This window comes from Lacerta agilis, chromosome 4, assembly GCF_009819535.1.
Source record: "Lacerta agilis isolate rLacAgi1 chromosome 4, rLacAgi1.pri, whole genome shotgun sequence".
In the NCBI taxonomy this organism is placed as follows: Eukaryota; Metazoa; Chordata; class Lepidosauria; order Squamata; family Lacertidae; genus Lacerta; species Lacerta agilis.
In genome coordinates, this window is record NC_046315.1 from 4,027,090 (window position 1) to 4,043,903 (window position 16,814).

Consider the following 16,814-nt stretch of genomic DNA (forward strand, 5'->3'; position numbering starts at 1 on the left):
TAGACTCATGACATGCAAAGCGAGATATGTCAAGCCTTTGCTTGTTATAATTGTGATGATTATGGCGTGCAGCTGATGAAAACCCCAAAATTGAGATTGTTAATTTGGGGTTCTCATCAGCTGTGTGCCATAATCATCACAATTACAACAAGCAAAGGCTTGACATATCTCGCTTTGCAAGTCACGAGTCTATCTCATATCATAGAATCATAGAATCATAGAGTTGGAAGAGACCACAAGGGCCATCCAGTCCAACCCCCTGCCAAGCAGGAAACACCATCAAAGCATTCCTGACAGATGGCTTCAAGACCTCCAAAGAAGGAGACTCCACCACACTCCTTGGCAGCAAATTCCACTGTCCAACAGCTCTTATTGTCAGGAAGTTCTTCCTAATGTTTAGGTGGAATCTTCTTTCTTGTAGTTTGAATCCATTGCCCCGTGTCCGCTTCTCTGGAGCAGCAGAAAACAACCTTTCACCCTCCTCTAGATGACATCCTTTGATATAATTGAACATGGCTATCATATCACTCCTTAACCTTCTCTTCTCCAGGCTAAACATACCCAGCTCCCTAAGCCGTTCCTCATAAGGCATCGTTTCCAGGCCTTTGACCATTTTGGTTGCCCTCCTCTGGACACGTTCCAGCTTGTCAGTATCCTTCTTGAACTGGGGTGCCCAGAACTGGACACAGTATTCCAGGTGAGGTCTGACCAGAGCGGAATACAGTGGTACTATTACTTCCCTTGATCTAGACGCTATACTCCTATATTAAACTCCAGTTAGCTAATGAAAACAATTGCTTACATAGGTGGACTTTTCCACGATATTCTAATTTTTTTGAGTTTCACCTGTCCATGGACCGATGTTCCGGCTCTGTCCGCGGCTGCTTCCAGCATTCCTTGTACTTGAAAGCTCTCCTCCTATCTCGCCCCGAGCCTACTGAGGAGGGAAGGAACAGCCTGACTCAGTTTCCATTGACATGCCACAGATAAGGATGCGCAGCGATTGAGAGATGCTTTAGGAGGAGAAATTTCGCCAGTCATAAATCAAAATGTACTAAGAAAAGGTACACCAAGAACTCTGGCCAGTTTAAAAAATCCTACTCACAAGTCAAAATTCAAACAAAAGTGTGTATTCTGATAAGAATTACAAACTTAAACAGAGATTACAAACTTAAACAAGGATTGCAGCTTCAAACTCGCAAAAATGTGTGTGGCACAATAATTCGTTGCAGTATAAGAGTACAAGAGGTTTTTGAGTAACAACAAATTCATATTAATCCATACTCAGAATGGCTGTTTCATGTATTGAGCCGAAGTTAAGAGTCGATTCTGGGTCAGAAACCAGGACAGGGCCCTGTTTCGATGCGGACACACCTTCGTCAGCTAGTAATATCAACCAATACATAAAATTACATTTGAATTCTAAATTGTCATAAATTATGAGTTTTATAAATTATAAGTTTTATATACAGCATTATGCAACTTTTGGTTCCTTACCTAGTTTTTTTTATGGGCCGTGTTAATTTGTAGAATTCGTATGAATATATCTTGTAATTTCTATGATATAGCAACTGGAAAGAATGAATATTAACAATAATTACATGTTTTGAATCGAATTGAAAATTATAAAGCACCATATAATCATATATTTCCTCACCTAGGTGTGGATAGATCAAGACATGTATCTTAAGCTTTTCTGTGCATTTTCCATTTGGAAGTAAGCCTATAAATCAAAACGTAGCTGGAGATCAAATGCAGGGCTCGTTGTGGGTTTTGAGGGGAATGCCAGCCCTCCCGCAGATATGCTCCAGCAGAAGAGAGGTCTGTTTCCATGGCCAGCTGCTATCGGTAACCCCTTGGTGGGTTGTTCATCCTGTATCCCTTCCAAGAGGCACAGCAGATGCCGGCAGCCACGCAGCTTCTCTCCGAAAGACCGTTTCCTGCTCCCAGGAAACACCAGCTCTCTCTGGGGAACTGAGAAACCTCCGCACAAACAAGACTCTGAATAGCTGCGGTCGAAATGCAGCTACCTCTGGGGAGGAGCACAGCGGCAGCGTACATCATTTTATTGTTTTATGATCTATTGTCTCACAGCATTTATGCACTGCTCAGTTGTCAATAAAACACACCGGAGCGGTTTATTGGGAGAATAAAATGATCAGTAAAAGCGACTATGGAGATAAATGAAACCAGCAACAAACTAAAAACAGATTAAAATGCACACCAGCATTTTACAAACTCTAAAGCCCCGCAGATTGCGAAGGAGGCACGCAGCTCATTTTGTTTGACACCCGTCCAACGGCATGGAATTTTGCAGAATCTTCCAGGGGGTCCAGAATCCTGAGAGCCCAAGCTTTCATCTTTGCTTTTGGGTTAAAATAAAAGTCTGCTTCTAGTCCTCATTGTTACAGAGATAGGCTGGGACACCCATCACCCTTCTCTGTAAAAAAAAAAAAAGTTCAATTGCCCAACAGATGGAGTCCTCGGACTGTACATCCCTGGTCAGTCCTGGGGGGGGGAGAGGCTGTCTGTCCTGTTCTGGCCTGCCGTGGGCTTTGCAATGATCCGGATGTTCAAGGATTAACTGAGCAATGAAAAAGCAGTAGGGAACTGTTTAATGGGACGATTAAATAATCCCATAGCCAGAATTAACAGGAAACCACTAATTAAAGAGGAAGTGGCGCTGGAAGCCAAAAATGATTTAAAAAAGGAATAGAGGCGAGAGGAGATGGCTCATTAAGAGGCCGGCAGCGAAACAGGAATTTAAGTAAAAGAGGAGCATTTATGAGGAAACATATATCAGGATCTTCCCCCTGGGGATGGCCTTTGCAGGATCATTATGGGAAATATACGGTTATATTAAGTGTGGAGCGAAATGCCATGAACTGCGCTAAAAGATCCTAGTGCTCAGGCCTGTCTTATCCATTGGTCCTACTGGCGCGGGGTGCCAGGGCGCCGGCCTCCCCTAGGGGCACCCCCGCCGGCGGCCTCCCCCCTCCCCGCATGCCGCCAGATGGCCAGTGGGGCGCAACGAGCCACCAAGCCCCACGGCTCTGCCGCCCCACCCCGCCCTGATATGCGCGCCCCCTCCCCAACCATCCTTGACCCGCACCCGCCCCCACGGGTGGCGGGACGCTTGCGTGCCGGCGCTGCTGCCGCCCATGCCACTCTCGGGTGGGCTGAGAGCCGGCTGCCCTCGGCTCCCGTCCCACGCGGGGAGCCCCAACTGGAGCACTGAAAGGGCGCGCAGAGGAGGAGAAGAAGAAGAAGAGTTTGGATTTGATATCCCGCTTTATCACTACCCGAAGGAGTCTCAAAGCGGCTCACATTCTCCTTTCCCTTCCTCCCCACAACAAACACTCTGTGAGGTGAGTGGGGCTGAGAGACTTCAGAGAAGTGTGACTAGCCCAAGGTCACCCAGCAGCTGCATGTGGAGGAGTGGAGACACAAACCCAGTTCCCCAGATTACGAGTCTACCGCTCTTAACCACTACACCACACTGGCTCCCGTGCCGCTCCAGCACTGCGCCCCTCATCCCCCGCTCGCCCACCCCCCCTCCTTTGGGGCGGCCAGTGCCTAACGACTAAACACCAACAACAAGAAACGCACTGTAACATGAAATAATAATAGGTGTCCACTCGATGGAAAAGATGGAGAGAATGCTGATCCAGAGGAACTTTCTGAAGAGGAGGATATACAAGATGGACAACAAGAAAGGCTTCCCTGGCGTGAGAGGCGGGGAGCCCAAAGTTTGGACAGTACAGTGAACCCCTGGAGTGGCAGCCCAGAGGTTCGAGAACAACAGCCATGGAAAATGCAATATGAAGCTGAGAGTGGAGGAAAGATTTGTTGTTCAGTCGTTCAGTCGTGTCCGACTCTTCGTGACCCCATGGACCAGAGCACGCCAGGCACCCCTATCCTTCACTGCCTCCCGCAGTTTAGCCAAACTCATGTTAGTAGCTTCGAGAACACTGTCCAACCATCTCCTCCTCTGTCGTCCCCTTCTCCTTGTGCCCTCCATCTTTCCCAACATCAGGGGCTTTTCCAGGGAGTCTTCTCTTCTCATGAGGTGGCCAAAGTACTGGAGCCTCAACTTCAGGATCTGTCCTTCTAGTGAGCACTCAGGGCTGATTTCTTTGAGAATGGATAGGTTTGATCTTCTTGCAGTCCATGGGACTCTCAAGAGTCTCTTCCAGCACCATAATTCAAAAGCATCAATTCTACGGCGATCAGCCTTCTTTATGGTCCAGCTCTCACTTCCGTACATTACTCCTGGGAAAACCATAGCTTTAACTATATGGACCTTTGTCGGCAAGGTGATGTCTTTGCTTTTTAAGATGCTGTCTAGGTTTGTCATTGCTTTTCTCCCAAGAAGCAGGCGTCTTCTGATTTCGTGACTGCTGTCACCATCTGCAGTGATCATGGAACCCAAGAAAGTGAAATCTCTCACTGCCTCCATTTCTTCCCCTTCTATTTGCCAGGAGGTGATGGGACCAGTGGCCATGATCTTAGTTTTTTTGATGTTGAGCTTCAGACCATATAAAGTTACTGCAACTACTAATCGAGAAGAATGTTACATTCTGGAGGAGTGGAAGCTACAATTGAAGGAAATTACAGAAGGAAAAGAAGCAAAAATTAACATGAAGGAAAAAGAAGGAACTGGACTGGGGGAATGTTGGGGGGGGGGAGAGACTTGTGGGGGATGGGGAAGGTAAAGGGAAGGGTGATGATGGACAGGAGGGGGGTGGGGTAAAGTATGAATTAATGGGGATATTATAAAGGCTGACCACGGTACTCCGACACCAGAGGGAAAACAGATTATGAGACTGGAAGAAACATTTAGGTATTGGTTAAGATCTGTTGTTTTTTATATATATATTTGAAATTGGAATCAGAAGAAATATAGGCTACAGCATAATAAAGGTAAGTGAAGAGAGGATATAAGAAGCTGAGATGTGGAATTTCATGTTTTATTTGATAAGAACAAGATTTAGGATTTAAGATATGTTGATTATAATTGTAAGACTAAGATTAGATGCAAGAAAGTAGATTTACAATGTTACAAAGTTACTGAAGAAGATTAGAAATGAACGCAAAAGAGAGGATGTGAGGAAGTCCCAAGCTTAGGATTATAAAGAGGATAAGGATGAGTAAATAAGGGTTTTGTTTGTGTGTATTTTGTGTAGTTTGTGTAGTGTATGTATTTGTATTCTGTGTATTTTTATTATGAAAATCCAATAAATTTTTAATTAAAAAAAAGAAATAATAATAGGTGTAAATATATGATGCAAACTACTAATAATGATAAATAGCAGAATGTCGGCACCCTATATATAGAAATGAGCAAACCAGTGATATTTTAGGGAGCAGGCTAGCAGGTGGGGTCCTGTGACTTACATCACAGGAGCCTACACAACACAAAACACGGTTGCTGGATGTAGGTTTTATTTTGTATTCTATCTTCTATTTTGGAAATGAACATCCAGTTTTTTTGTCCTATAATTTTTTTTGGGGGGGCACTCTCCTAAGCCATAGCTTGTTTAGCTTATACGTAAATCTGGCACTGTGTAGGTGTGCTGATCAAACGCTCCCCGCCCTCCTCCCGGGGCTGGAAAGGGGTTAGTTTAACCTCCAGTTTGCTAGTAAAACGGATGCCTGTCTTTAAAAGTGTGTCACCGACACGAAAGGTTTGGAAAGGTCTGACCCAGAGGGCGTCTGTTTCTCCACTGCTGGTTTAATTCATCAGCGCATGAACTGCTATCTTGGGCTGCGTTGATATATATGCTGGGAAAAGCCACTTAGGGCTTTTTTCCCCCCAGCCGGAACTCAGCAGAACTCAGTTCCGGCACCTCTCAGGTTGGTTGGCAGCATTGCCATTACAAGAGAGCAAGGGAGGTGTTCGTGGTGAGCTCCGGCACCCCTTTTCCCACACATGGGGGTGAGGGGAGATTTGTGGCTGAATTGCAACTAATCACCAAACTTAAAACCGTGGAGAAACCTGGTCTGAACAAAGACATTGGATTCTTATCTCATTATACATGACAAAGCTATCTTTAGCCATCTCACCCCTTGCCTTTCCCTGCAAGACTAATTGCAGCCTTTAAGAGTCGTCAACAGGTTTTCCACACCTATCAGCCGATCACCCATTCCCACCACCCTCTGAGTAATACCCCTCCCCACTCCCTCACTATATTTAAGGATCTGGTGACTTCTGTTTCAGTGTATCTGAAGAAGTGTGCATGCACACGAAAGCTCATACCAAGAACAAACTCAGTTGGTCTCTAAGGTGCTACTGGAAAGAATTTTCTATTTTGTGGCAGACCAACACGGCTACCCACCTGTAACGGGAGATTTGTAAACAGTGGAGTCAAGGGGGAAAGAGACCAGTTTGCCTTATGGGGCAGGGAACAGGCACTAACTTTCCTCTGTCTCTGGAGGGTGTGCCATTGACAGCCACAAAAGTGTTGCCCCGAGGCCCCTGAGATAGATAGATATTTAGGATCAACCCTATTCTCTTGACTGCAGTTTTGTTTAACTGATTGCAATATCGTATTTTTAAATCGGTTCCTGCAGCTGTACTGGATTCGAATTTGTTTTCATATATGAAATTGTTTCTAACCATTTGCATATATTGATTTTTCAAAAATATGGAACTGCTTTCATCTATGGAATCGTTTTTTTTTTTACCATTGATGTCTTTGCTGTGAACCAGCTTTGAGATAATTTGTGGGACGCGATTAATGAATGGGATTAAATGAATGGATGAATGAATGAATGAATGGTGGAGCCAAGCAAGAAATAATCATAACCACCCATTGTGACCTTTCCCTGACTTTTATGCCCTTCTAAGATCCGTCACACTGGTTCCCCCCCCCACTTCTTTCTTGATCAGGAATTCAGCCCCTTCCTTCCAGAATCATAGAACTACAGAGTTGTAAAGGGACCCCAAGGGTCATCCAGCCCAACCCGCTGCAATGCAGGAATCACAGCTAAATAAAACTGAATCCTCTTTGCTCTGCTCTCTCTGTTCCAGCTCACCTTCAGCCATCCTTCTGTCCCACTTTCTCGTATTTGACATCTCCTATGGAATGCGGCTTGGCTTCCTTGCTAGAGCTCTTCGCAGGGGCCTGCTCCCCTCAGGGCAGCCCACCTGCCACACTCTCTGCTCGTAACAGACCCTGGCGTGGGCAACAAGGAGAGCATGGGGTTCCCTGCCTTTCAATCAGCAACAAACAATCCCTTAGCTTCTGTTCCTGCGTTGCAGGGGGGTGGGACTGGATGATCCTTGGAGATCCCTTCCAGCCCTACCATCCTTTCCAGCTCTACTGTTCTCCTTTTAGGGAGCTTCTGACTCACCGGGAAGTCTCGCCTCCCCAAAGGGAGAGCTGGATCTTGTGGGCAGCTGTAGCGGCTTACTGTCAAATCCTCCGAAATGCCAAGGGGGCTTTGGCAGTAATCCTGACAAGGTGGCGAGAAGGAGGGAGAGAGGGACACACAAACACACACACATCACAAGCTGTACTGCTAGCTGAAGGGAAATCAGGTGGGAAGGAGGAAAGCAATGGCCGGTTTGTGCCAGCAGCAAATATATATAAATGGTTATCTCCCGCTTGGATTACTGCAATGCGCTCTGCGTGGGGCTACCTTTGAAGGTGACGCGGAAACTGCAATTAATCCAGAATGCGGCAGCTAGACTGGTGACTGGGAGTGGCCGCCGGGACCACATAACACTGGTCCTGAGAGATCTACATTGGCTCCCAGTACGTTTCCGGGCACAGTTCAAAGTGTTGGTGCTGACCTTTAAAGCCCTAAACGGTCTCAAAGGCCCAGTAGACCTGAAGGAGCGTCTCCATCCCCATCATTCTGCCCGGACCCTGAGGTCCAGCTCCAAGGGCCTTCTGGCGGTTCCCTCCCTGCGAGAAGTGATGTTACAGGGAACCAGGCAGAGGGCCTTCTCGGTGGTGGCGCCCGCCCTGTGGAACGACCTCCCATCACATGTCAAGGAAATAAACAACTATCTGACTTTTAGAAGACATCTGAAGGCAGCCCTGTTTAGAAATGGACTGGAAAGAGAAGTGGCTAAATTGCAACTAATCACCATGGAGAGACCTGGTCTGAACAAAGACATTGGATTCTTATCTCATTATACATGACAAAGCTATCTTTAGCGGTCTCACCCCTTGCTTTTTCCTGTAAGACCAATTGCAGTCATTAACAGTCGTCAACAGGTTTTCCACACCCATCAGCCGATCCCCCATTCCCACCACCCCTCTGAGTAATACCCCTCCCCACTCCCTCACTATATTTAAGGGTCTGGTGACTTCCGTTTCAGTGTGTCTGAAGAAGTGTGCATGCACACGAAAGCTCATACCAAGAACAAGCTTGGTTGGTCTCTAAGGTGCTACTGGAAGGAATTTTTTTTATTTTTTTTATTTATCCTGCGGGAGAGAAAAACCAAAAGGGGGGTGGCTGGGCGGCTCTGCCTCTTTTACCTGGCCCCTTGACCCCACCCCCGGCCACTGTCCTTTGTCCTCCTTGGCTGGGGGCAGACCCAAGGGCCCACCTGAGTTGGGGGAGCGAACCTGGCCAGGCGACCGTGCCCGGTGCCGCAAACCCCGCCCACCTGAGGAAGGGAGGGCCGAAATTGTTTCGACTACGGCAGACCAGCACGGCTACCTACCTGTAACACGAGCTACTCAGTGCATACGTATGATTGGCTGCGATCCCAGCATCGCATAGGGTTGGACTAGAGGACCTTGAGGGGTCCCTTTCAACTCAGCAACTTGATGGTTAGAAACAATTTAAAGCGTACGCCTCGAGGTTCAAATGCCAGAGTGGACCGGGGGGGGGGGGTCTTCCGCATCCTCCTAAAACTACTCAGGGAAGATGCCAGCTACAAACCCTTGCGGAGGGAGTCCCTCTGATTAGGGGCCGCCACATAAAAGACCCTCTTCCCCTGGGGCTGCCGCCACCCCATAGCCTCTGAGGGTGGAGGGGCTGCATCCAGCTGGGCGTTTTTTTACGGTAAATACCTGGTCCTGCCAGGAGGCTGTTTCTCACTTTCCCTTCACACTCCGCAGAGAAAAGTCTTTGCTTGGTGAGAATGACCACTTAACACTCTGATTCTAACCAAGGGTCCTTTATTGGGAAGTGCCAACAAGGAGGTGTTAATGGGACTGGCTCCCAAGGGTGGCTCAGTCCCAGCTTTTGAGTGGGGCCGCTGAGCACCCCACCCTCAACTTGGAGAGGTCCGCTTTCTTTATGCTCAAACAGTGTTCATCGCATATTTGAGAGCTTTTTCGAGAGCAGCAGGGCTCCGTTACTCTAAAGGATTCTTTTTTAAAAAAAAATTATTGCATATTAAAAGTACATACGTTAGGTAAAATACACATTACATTCCCGATACATATAATATTTAACTTCTAGTTTTAATTCAATTCAGGTACTAGAACTAATAAACTGAGTACAGAAAGTAACAAATTATCACACGAAGATAGAAAAGAGTGAGAATAGAGGACAGAAGATGAGGAAGAAGGGGGGGGGAGTAAAGAAGGTAAAAAGTTTCTAACAGAGACCTTCCTGTTTTAAATACAAAAAAGAAAACATTCTCTCTATAGGTGACTTCCACTGCTGACTACAGCGTTTCATTTTTCCAACATCTGCATTTCTCATCTGTCATTTTCTTACTACCAACAATTTGAACCTTTCTTAATTCCATCTCCAAACATATTTATATCATCACACAATTATTCTCAACACAACCAATATCTCTCATTTACTCCTTGTCTACCGAGATAGTCATTGAGGTATTTCCATTGTTTTTGTATTATTATTTTTTTGGCTTTTGTCTTATATAATCGGTCGGCTTTGTGAGTTCCAGATATTCCAACATTTTCCCCTGCCATTCTCCCTTCATTGGTATGTGATTTCCCTCCCAGTGTTGTGCCACTAGGGTTTTAGCAGCGGTTGTTGTAGATAGAAAAATATTTACTTTTTCTTTTGGGATCTCACTATTTATTATTTCTGTAAAGGATTCCTAAACTGCTGAATGCACATCCTCCAACATTTCTCCAATGATAACAACAACAACAAACAACAACAACAACAGTAATAATAATAATAATACCAATAATAATAATAATAATAATAATAATAATAATAATAATATATTTATACCCCACCCATCTGACTGGGTTGCCCTATCCATTCTGGTTGGCTTTCAACAGATATAAAAACATCATAGAACATTAAACATTAAAAAAAACCCTCCCTAGACAGGGCTGCCTTCAGGTGTCTTCTAAAGGTTGTCTGGTTACTCATCTCCTTGGCCTGGCAGTTGCATAGCTCTATACCTCCAACACTTCTCTGATGAAAATAGGGACGCCCTAAGGAAAAGCGGAGGGGATGCGGGTGGTGCTGTGGGCTTGCCGATCAGAAGGTCGGCGGTTCGAATCCCCGCAATGACGGGGTGAGCTCCCGTTGCTCGGTCCCAGCTCCTGCCAACCTAGCAGTTCGAAAGCACGTCAAAAGTGCAAGTAGATAAATAGGTACCGCTCCGGCAGGAAGGTAAACGGCGTTTCCGTGCGCTGCTCCAGTACGCCAGAAGCAGCTTAGTCATGCTGGCCACATGACCTGGAAACTGTACGCTGGCTCCCTCGGCCAGTAGCGCGAGATGAGCGCCGCAACCCCAGAGTCGTCCGCGACTGGACCTAATGGTCAGGGGTCCCTTTACCTTTAAGGAAAAGCGGGACATTCCGGGATCAAATCAGAAACCGGGATGCCTAAAGATGGAGCCTTAAGATGGTGCCAGGCGGGTGTCCCTGGGGAGAGCATCCCACAAACGGGGAGCGGCTGCAGAAAAGGCCCCGTTCTCGTGTTGCCACCCTCTCAACCTCTCATAAAGGAGGCGCCTGGATTCCTTGGGCATTTCTCCAAAGCTGATTTTCCTCTGCCATTTTGCATTCGCGCGGCACTCTAGACTTTCACCTCGTTCTTGTACCAGCTCTCCTTCAGCTCTGCTTTCCTTTTTCCTTTTTAAATTGTCCTTTCAGAGATGCCGTCCTGCAGCGGAGGAGGGTGGAATGCAAAGGGCTGCCCCCGGCCGAGTTGCAGGGCAAGCCGATGGTTGGCCTGGCCGCACCGTTAGCCCCGGATAAACAAGGTAAGAACGGTCCTGGGAAAGAGGTGGAAGGGAGAGGGGTTTAGGTCGTTGAGATCTACGGGTATAGGATGCGGCAAAAAATTATTAAATAGTGACAATAAAAATATCCCCCCCTTCCATTCTGCCCAAATAGTGTATGACTGGGGAACCTGGAGAGGCAGTGTGGTGTAGTGGTTAGAGTGTTGGACCAGGACCTGGGAGACCAAGGTTCAAATCCCCACTCAGCCATGAATGAAGCTCACTGGGTGTGGCCTTGAGCCAGTCTCTGTCCGTTTCGGCGTACCCTACCTCACAGGGTTGTCATAGCTGTCAAGTCTCCCTTTTTTGCGGGAAACTCCCTTATTCCAAGGAGTATAGCATCTAGATCAAGGGAAGTAATAGTACCACTGTATTCCTCTCTGGTCAGACCTCACCTGGAGTACTGTGTCCAGTTCTGGGCACCACAGTTCAAGAAGGATACTGACAAGCTGGAACGTGTCCAGAGGAGGGCAACCAAAATGGTCAAAGGCCTGGAAATGATGCCTTATGAGGAACGGCTTAGGGAGCTGGGTATGTTTAGCCTGGAGAAGAGAAGGTTGAGGGGTGATAGGATAGCCATGTTCAAATATATAAAAGGATGTCATCTAGAGGAGGGAGAAAGGTTGTTTTCTGCTGCTCCAGAGAAGCGGACACGGGGCAATGGATTCAAACTACAAGAAAGACGATTCCACCTAAACATTAGGAAGAACTTCCTGACAGTGAGAGCTGTTGGACAGTGGAATTTGCTGCCAAGGAGTGTGGTGGAGTCTCCTTCTTTGGAGGTCTTGAAGCGGAGGCTTGACAGCCATCTGTCAGGAATGCTTTGGTGGTGTTTCCTGCTTGGCAGGGGGTTGGACTGGATGGCCCTTGGGGTCTCTTCCATGATTCTAACCTGGCAGAATGGCTGCCCCACCCAGGTGACAGTTGAAGGATTTGCCCATTTCTCAAATCTGGGTAGCATTGCCCTGTTCCCGCTGCCTTTCTCCTCCATCTCGTGGGGTGCAAAGGGTTCTCCCCCTATCTCCAGGGCCCCCCATCTTCCTCTTTCCTGCCTCCCCCTTTGCTAAACTCTCTCCCTGATGGGGTCCCTTCCTCTTTGCCTTGCAGTGTTGATCATCCCCTTGGCGGACAAGGATGCGGGGAACGTGGTCTGCGTCATCCTGGTAAGTCCGCCGGTATTCGCTCCTAAGAGGGTCTGTGGAGAAGGAGGCGTTCTGCTCAGGCCTTTGTGGCCGGGGGCATTTTTTATTTCACAAAATTTATACACCTCTCGGTTGTTAAAAAAATGAAACAAAACCACAACCTCAAAGCGGTTTACGAACAGGCTGAAGCAGTTAAATTATCACGAAGAAAAATGAGCAGCTATAATTTTAGGCCTTCGTAAAGTTAAAATAGCAGTTGACACAGCAGGTGGCGCTGTGGGTTAAACAACAGAGCCTAGGGCTTGCTGATCAGAAGGTCGGCGGTTCGAATCCCCACGACGGGGTGAGCTCCCGTTGCTCGGTCCCAGCTCCTGCCCACCTAGCAGTTCGAAAGCACGTCAAAAGTGCAAGTAGATAATTAGGTGCGGGAAGGTAAACGACGTTTCCGTGCGCTGCTCTGGTTCACCAGAAACGGCTTAGTCATGCTGGCCACATGACCCGGAAGCTGTACGCCGGCTCCCTCGGCCAGTAAAGCGAGATGAGCGCCGCAACCCCGAGTCATCCGCGACTGGACCTCATGGTCAGGGGTCCCTTTACCTTTAAGCGAAGAAAGCGCACATTCTCAACAGCTGCGAGGCTTGTCTGACCAAGAACGTTTTTTAGCAGGCACCGAAAAGAATACAGGGAAGGCTCCTGCCTGACATCAAGAGGCAGGGAGTTCCACAGGGCAGGTGCTGCCACACTGAGCGATTGAGTTCTTACAAATGCAGAGCAGGTATTTTGTAGCATCTGTGGCCGTGTCAATTCCACCAACTGAAGCAGTCGAGTGGGCAATACGTATATGGGGTGCGGTGATCTCGTGGGTAAACTGGTCCCAAGTTGTTAGGGGGTTTAGATACCAATAGCAACACCTTGAACTTGACTTGGCAACAGATTGGTGCCCAGTGTAGATTATGGTTACCAGATTTTTTTTCCAATGAATTCGGGGACACTTCCCCCCCCCCCTTTTAAACTGAGATGATGTAAAACTTTTCCAATATATGGTAACAGCAGCCAGAATTCTAATGGCACAAAAATGGAAACAGGATGTATTGCCGAGGAAAGAGGAGTGGATTATGAAAATATTGGAATATGCAGAGTTAGATAAAGTGACAGGGAGAGTTAGAGAGCAGCAAGATCAGAAATTTATTGAGGATTGGAGAAAATTTGTAAATTATACAATTAAGTACGTTAGTAGGATTGCAGGAGGCTTTGTAGTAAAGAATAAATATTGTTGTATGATGAAATAAGCAATGATTATGTTAGTTATGAATATCCAAGCAATAATATATGGAATAAATATAAAAACAAAGACGGGGAAATTTTGGAAACCATATGGAAGGCTTGAGGGAATTCCTGGCCTAAGGAGGCCAAAATACAAAATGTTCAACAAGTAATAAATTGTAAATACATTGTATGTTTGTAAAACTGAATAAAAAGGATTATTGGGGGGGGGAGGAACTGAGTAGCAACAGGGAGTCGGCAGTGGGGTTGGTGAGGCGAAAAACCCCGGGCCCAAGCACACATGCATATTGTATAAAGGTGCAGTGCCCTTCTTTTGCGCACTGTGGAACATCAATGCGCAGGGTACGGAAGGAGGGCTTTGCACCTTGCCCAGCAGAGAAACCACATGCCTTGCGCCCCTCCTGGGCAATGGTGTGCCACCCGCCCGTGACTCCTGAGCCTTCCCCGATCAGTCAAAACAAAATGGGCAGAAAACTTTTGGTAAATGGAAAATATTTAAAGAATACATAAGAATATATTGCAATAATAAGGCCATATTAGCAGAACTAGAGTGATACTTGTAATTGAATAAATATTGAATACTATTAAAGATAAAAGAATGAGAAATAAAGATCAAAACTGTGCAAACAATGATGTAACGAAAGTACATTAAGAAAGATCGGAAGATTTGTATGTATGTGAGAAGTGTGGTTATATAAACCAATTTTAACTTTTTTCCGCGTGTTTTTCTTTTTCTTTGTTTTCTTCTTCTATTCCTTCTTTTTTATTTGTATTGATGAGACTGCAAATACTTTTTAATGTGTGTAAATAAAACCAATAAAGATTACTTAAAAAGGGGGGGGGGGGCAGGAGATCTGTACCGCCGGACGCCCCCAGTTCCCCTGGGGCCAGTGTGGCGTAGTGGTTAAGAGCGGTGGACTCGTTATCTGGGGAACCGGGTTCGAGTCTCCGCTCCTCCACATGCAGCTGCTGGGTGACCTTGGGCTAGTCACGCTTCTCTGAAGTCTCTCAGCCCCACTCACCTCACAGAGTGTTTGTTGTGGAGGAGGAAGGGAGAGGAGAATGTGAGCCGCTTTGAGACTCCTTCGGGTAGTGATATAAAGCTGGATATCAAATCCAGACTCTTCTTCTTCTTCTTCCCCTTCATCAGTGGCACAAGACACATCATATGGGGTCTTCCGGCGAGGAAAAATGGCGGGCGCCACGGCAGCGAGCGGATCCTGAAGCCAGCCAGAGCCAACTACGCTACCAGGCTGGCTCCAGGCTGCTGAGGCTGTCGCTGCAAATCCGGGGACATTCCAGGGACGGAATTTGTCCGGGGACGGATTTGCAAATCCGGGGACTGTCCCCGGGAACCGGGGACGTCTGGTAACCCTCGTGTAGATCTCTGAGCAGCAGATATTAGATGCCGAAAAGGCCTTGCTCCTGTTGGCATATACAGCACCGGGAGGGGGCACCAAGTTGGCACCGGGAAGTCTAATTTAAATCGGCTGTTTTGCATTTAATTCGTGGGCTGGGCTCTGTAACGTTATTTTATTTTATTTTATTTTGGACTGCTGCTTTCAGTTTGTTCTACCTGTAACGAGATTAGCCATAGTTTGCGGTTTTAATTGCTTATCCGGGCTACCCAGAGACCGTCCTCTCGGACAGACTGGCAGCTCAGCGGCACGTGGCAGGAAAGACCGAGGAGGTCAGTGGTGCCAGCCTCTCTGACACGGCCATTACTGGCACTCCAGTTAAGCCGCCTCATTCAAGCCCCAAGAGCCGGAGGGTCAAACCGGGAAGGGATTTCCGCAGAACTTTCCCTTCACGGAGGCGGCAAGGCGGGCGGCGAGGTTAACGAGGCCCCGGAGCTGCCCGGCTTCTCTTGCCAGCGCCCAGCAAGGTTGCGGCGACGGACTCGGCAGCCGTGGAGATAAGGGCTTAAGTGGATTAGCGCCTGGTGCTCCGGTGCCACATCTGCGAAATTCGCGCCAGCGCTTATTAAAAAGGAATTAAGATGATTAAGAGGTGCTGACCTTTCCCTGCTGGCACAGGGAGATGGGGCCACGTGGCAGGCCCCCTGCGTACCTGGCCGGTTTCCACAAAGCCGCATTGGCCTTTACAGTTACTGGCAGGAGTGCGGCCTTGTCAGCGTAGTAATTATTATTATTATTATTATTATTATTATTATTATTATTATTATTCCCTGCCCTTCTGACTGGACTGCCCCAGCCACTCTGGGAGGCTTCCCACAAATGCAAAAGCATAATGAAACGTCAAACATTAAAAACCTTCCGATACAGGGCTGCCTTCAGATGAATAACGTCTGTGCTCAGAGACTGGCGCCGGTGTACCTGTGAGATCACCTCTCCCCCAAATACACCCATTCAGCTGCTTTGACTGGCAGAACCGGCGCTCTTACAAGCACCACACACCACCCATTCCACATTTGTAAGAATCTGGTATTCTCGCGTGGGCAGGGCTTACTGTATACTTTGGAACTCCCCGCCTCTTGAAATCAGGCAGGCACCTCCGGAGTCCTCTTTTCCACTCCCGCTAAAAACACCCCTGTTTCGACAAGCCTGTCCAGTGGTTTTTAGAAATGGTGGTTTTAAATCTGTTTTCAGGGTTTTTTTTAACTTTTTGAAAAGTTTTAAATTGTTGTTGTTGTTGTTCTCTTCTGAGCCAGTGTGGTGTAGTGGTTAGGAGTGGTAGACTCGTAATCTGGTGAACCGGGTTCGCGTCTCCTCTCCTCCACATGCAGCTGCTGGGTGACCTTGGGCTAGTCACACTTCTCTGAAGTCTCTCAGCCTCACTCACCTCACAGGGAGGAAGGGAAAGGAGAATATTAGCCGCTTTGAGACTCCTTCAGGTAGTGATAAAGTGGGATATCAAATCCAAACTCTTCTTCTTCTTCTTCTTCTTCTTCTTCTTCTTTTTCTTCTTCTTCTTCTTCTTCTTCTTCTTCCACAGCCACTCTGGGCAGCTCCCAACATAATATTAAAAACACAATAAAACTTCAAACGTTAAAAGCTTCCCTAAACATGGCTGCCTTCAGATGCCTTCTAAAAGTCAGACAGTTGTTTATTTCCTTGACATCTGGTGGGAGGGAGTTCCACAGGCTGGGCGCAACCACCACCAAGAAGGCCCTCTGCCTGTTGTCAAGTGATTTACCTAATTCATGCCAATCAGAGATTTTGGCTTCAGAATCTGGCTCCCCCCCACAC

The 16,814-nt window shown here is 47.2% G+C and overlaps 1 protein-coding gene across 1 annotated transcript in view; it reads left to right on the forward strand.

Annotated features, from left to right (window-relative positions):
* PDE2A (phosphodiesterase 2A) overlaps positions 1 to 16,814 on the forward strand; it is a 269,257-nt gene that overhangs the window by 190,919 nt on the left and 61,524 nt on the right. Inside the window, 2 exon segments of the mRNA XM_033145916.1 lie at positions 11,052 to 11,161; positions 12,287 to 12,342. Coding sequence (XP_033001807.1) covers positions 11,052 to 11,161; positions 12,287 to 12,342 — 166 coding nt within the window.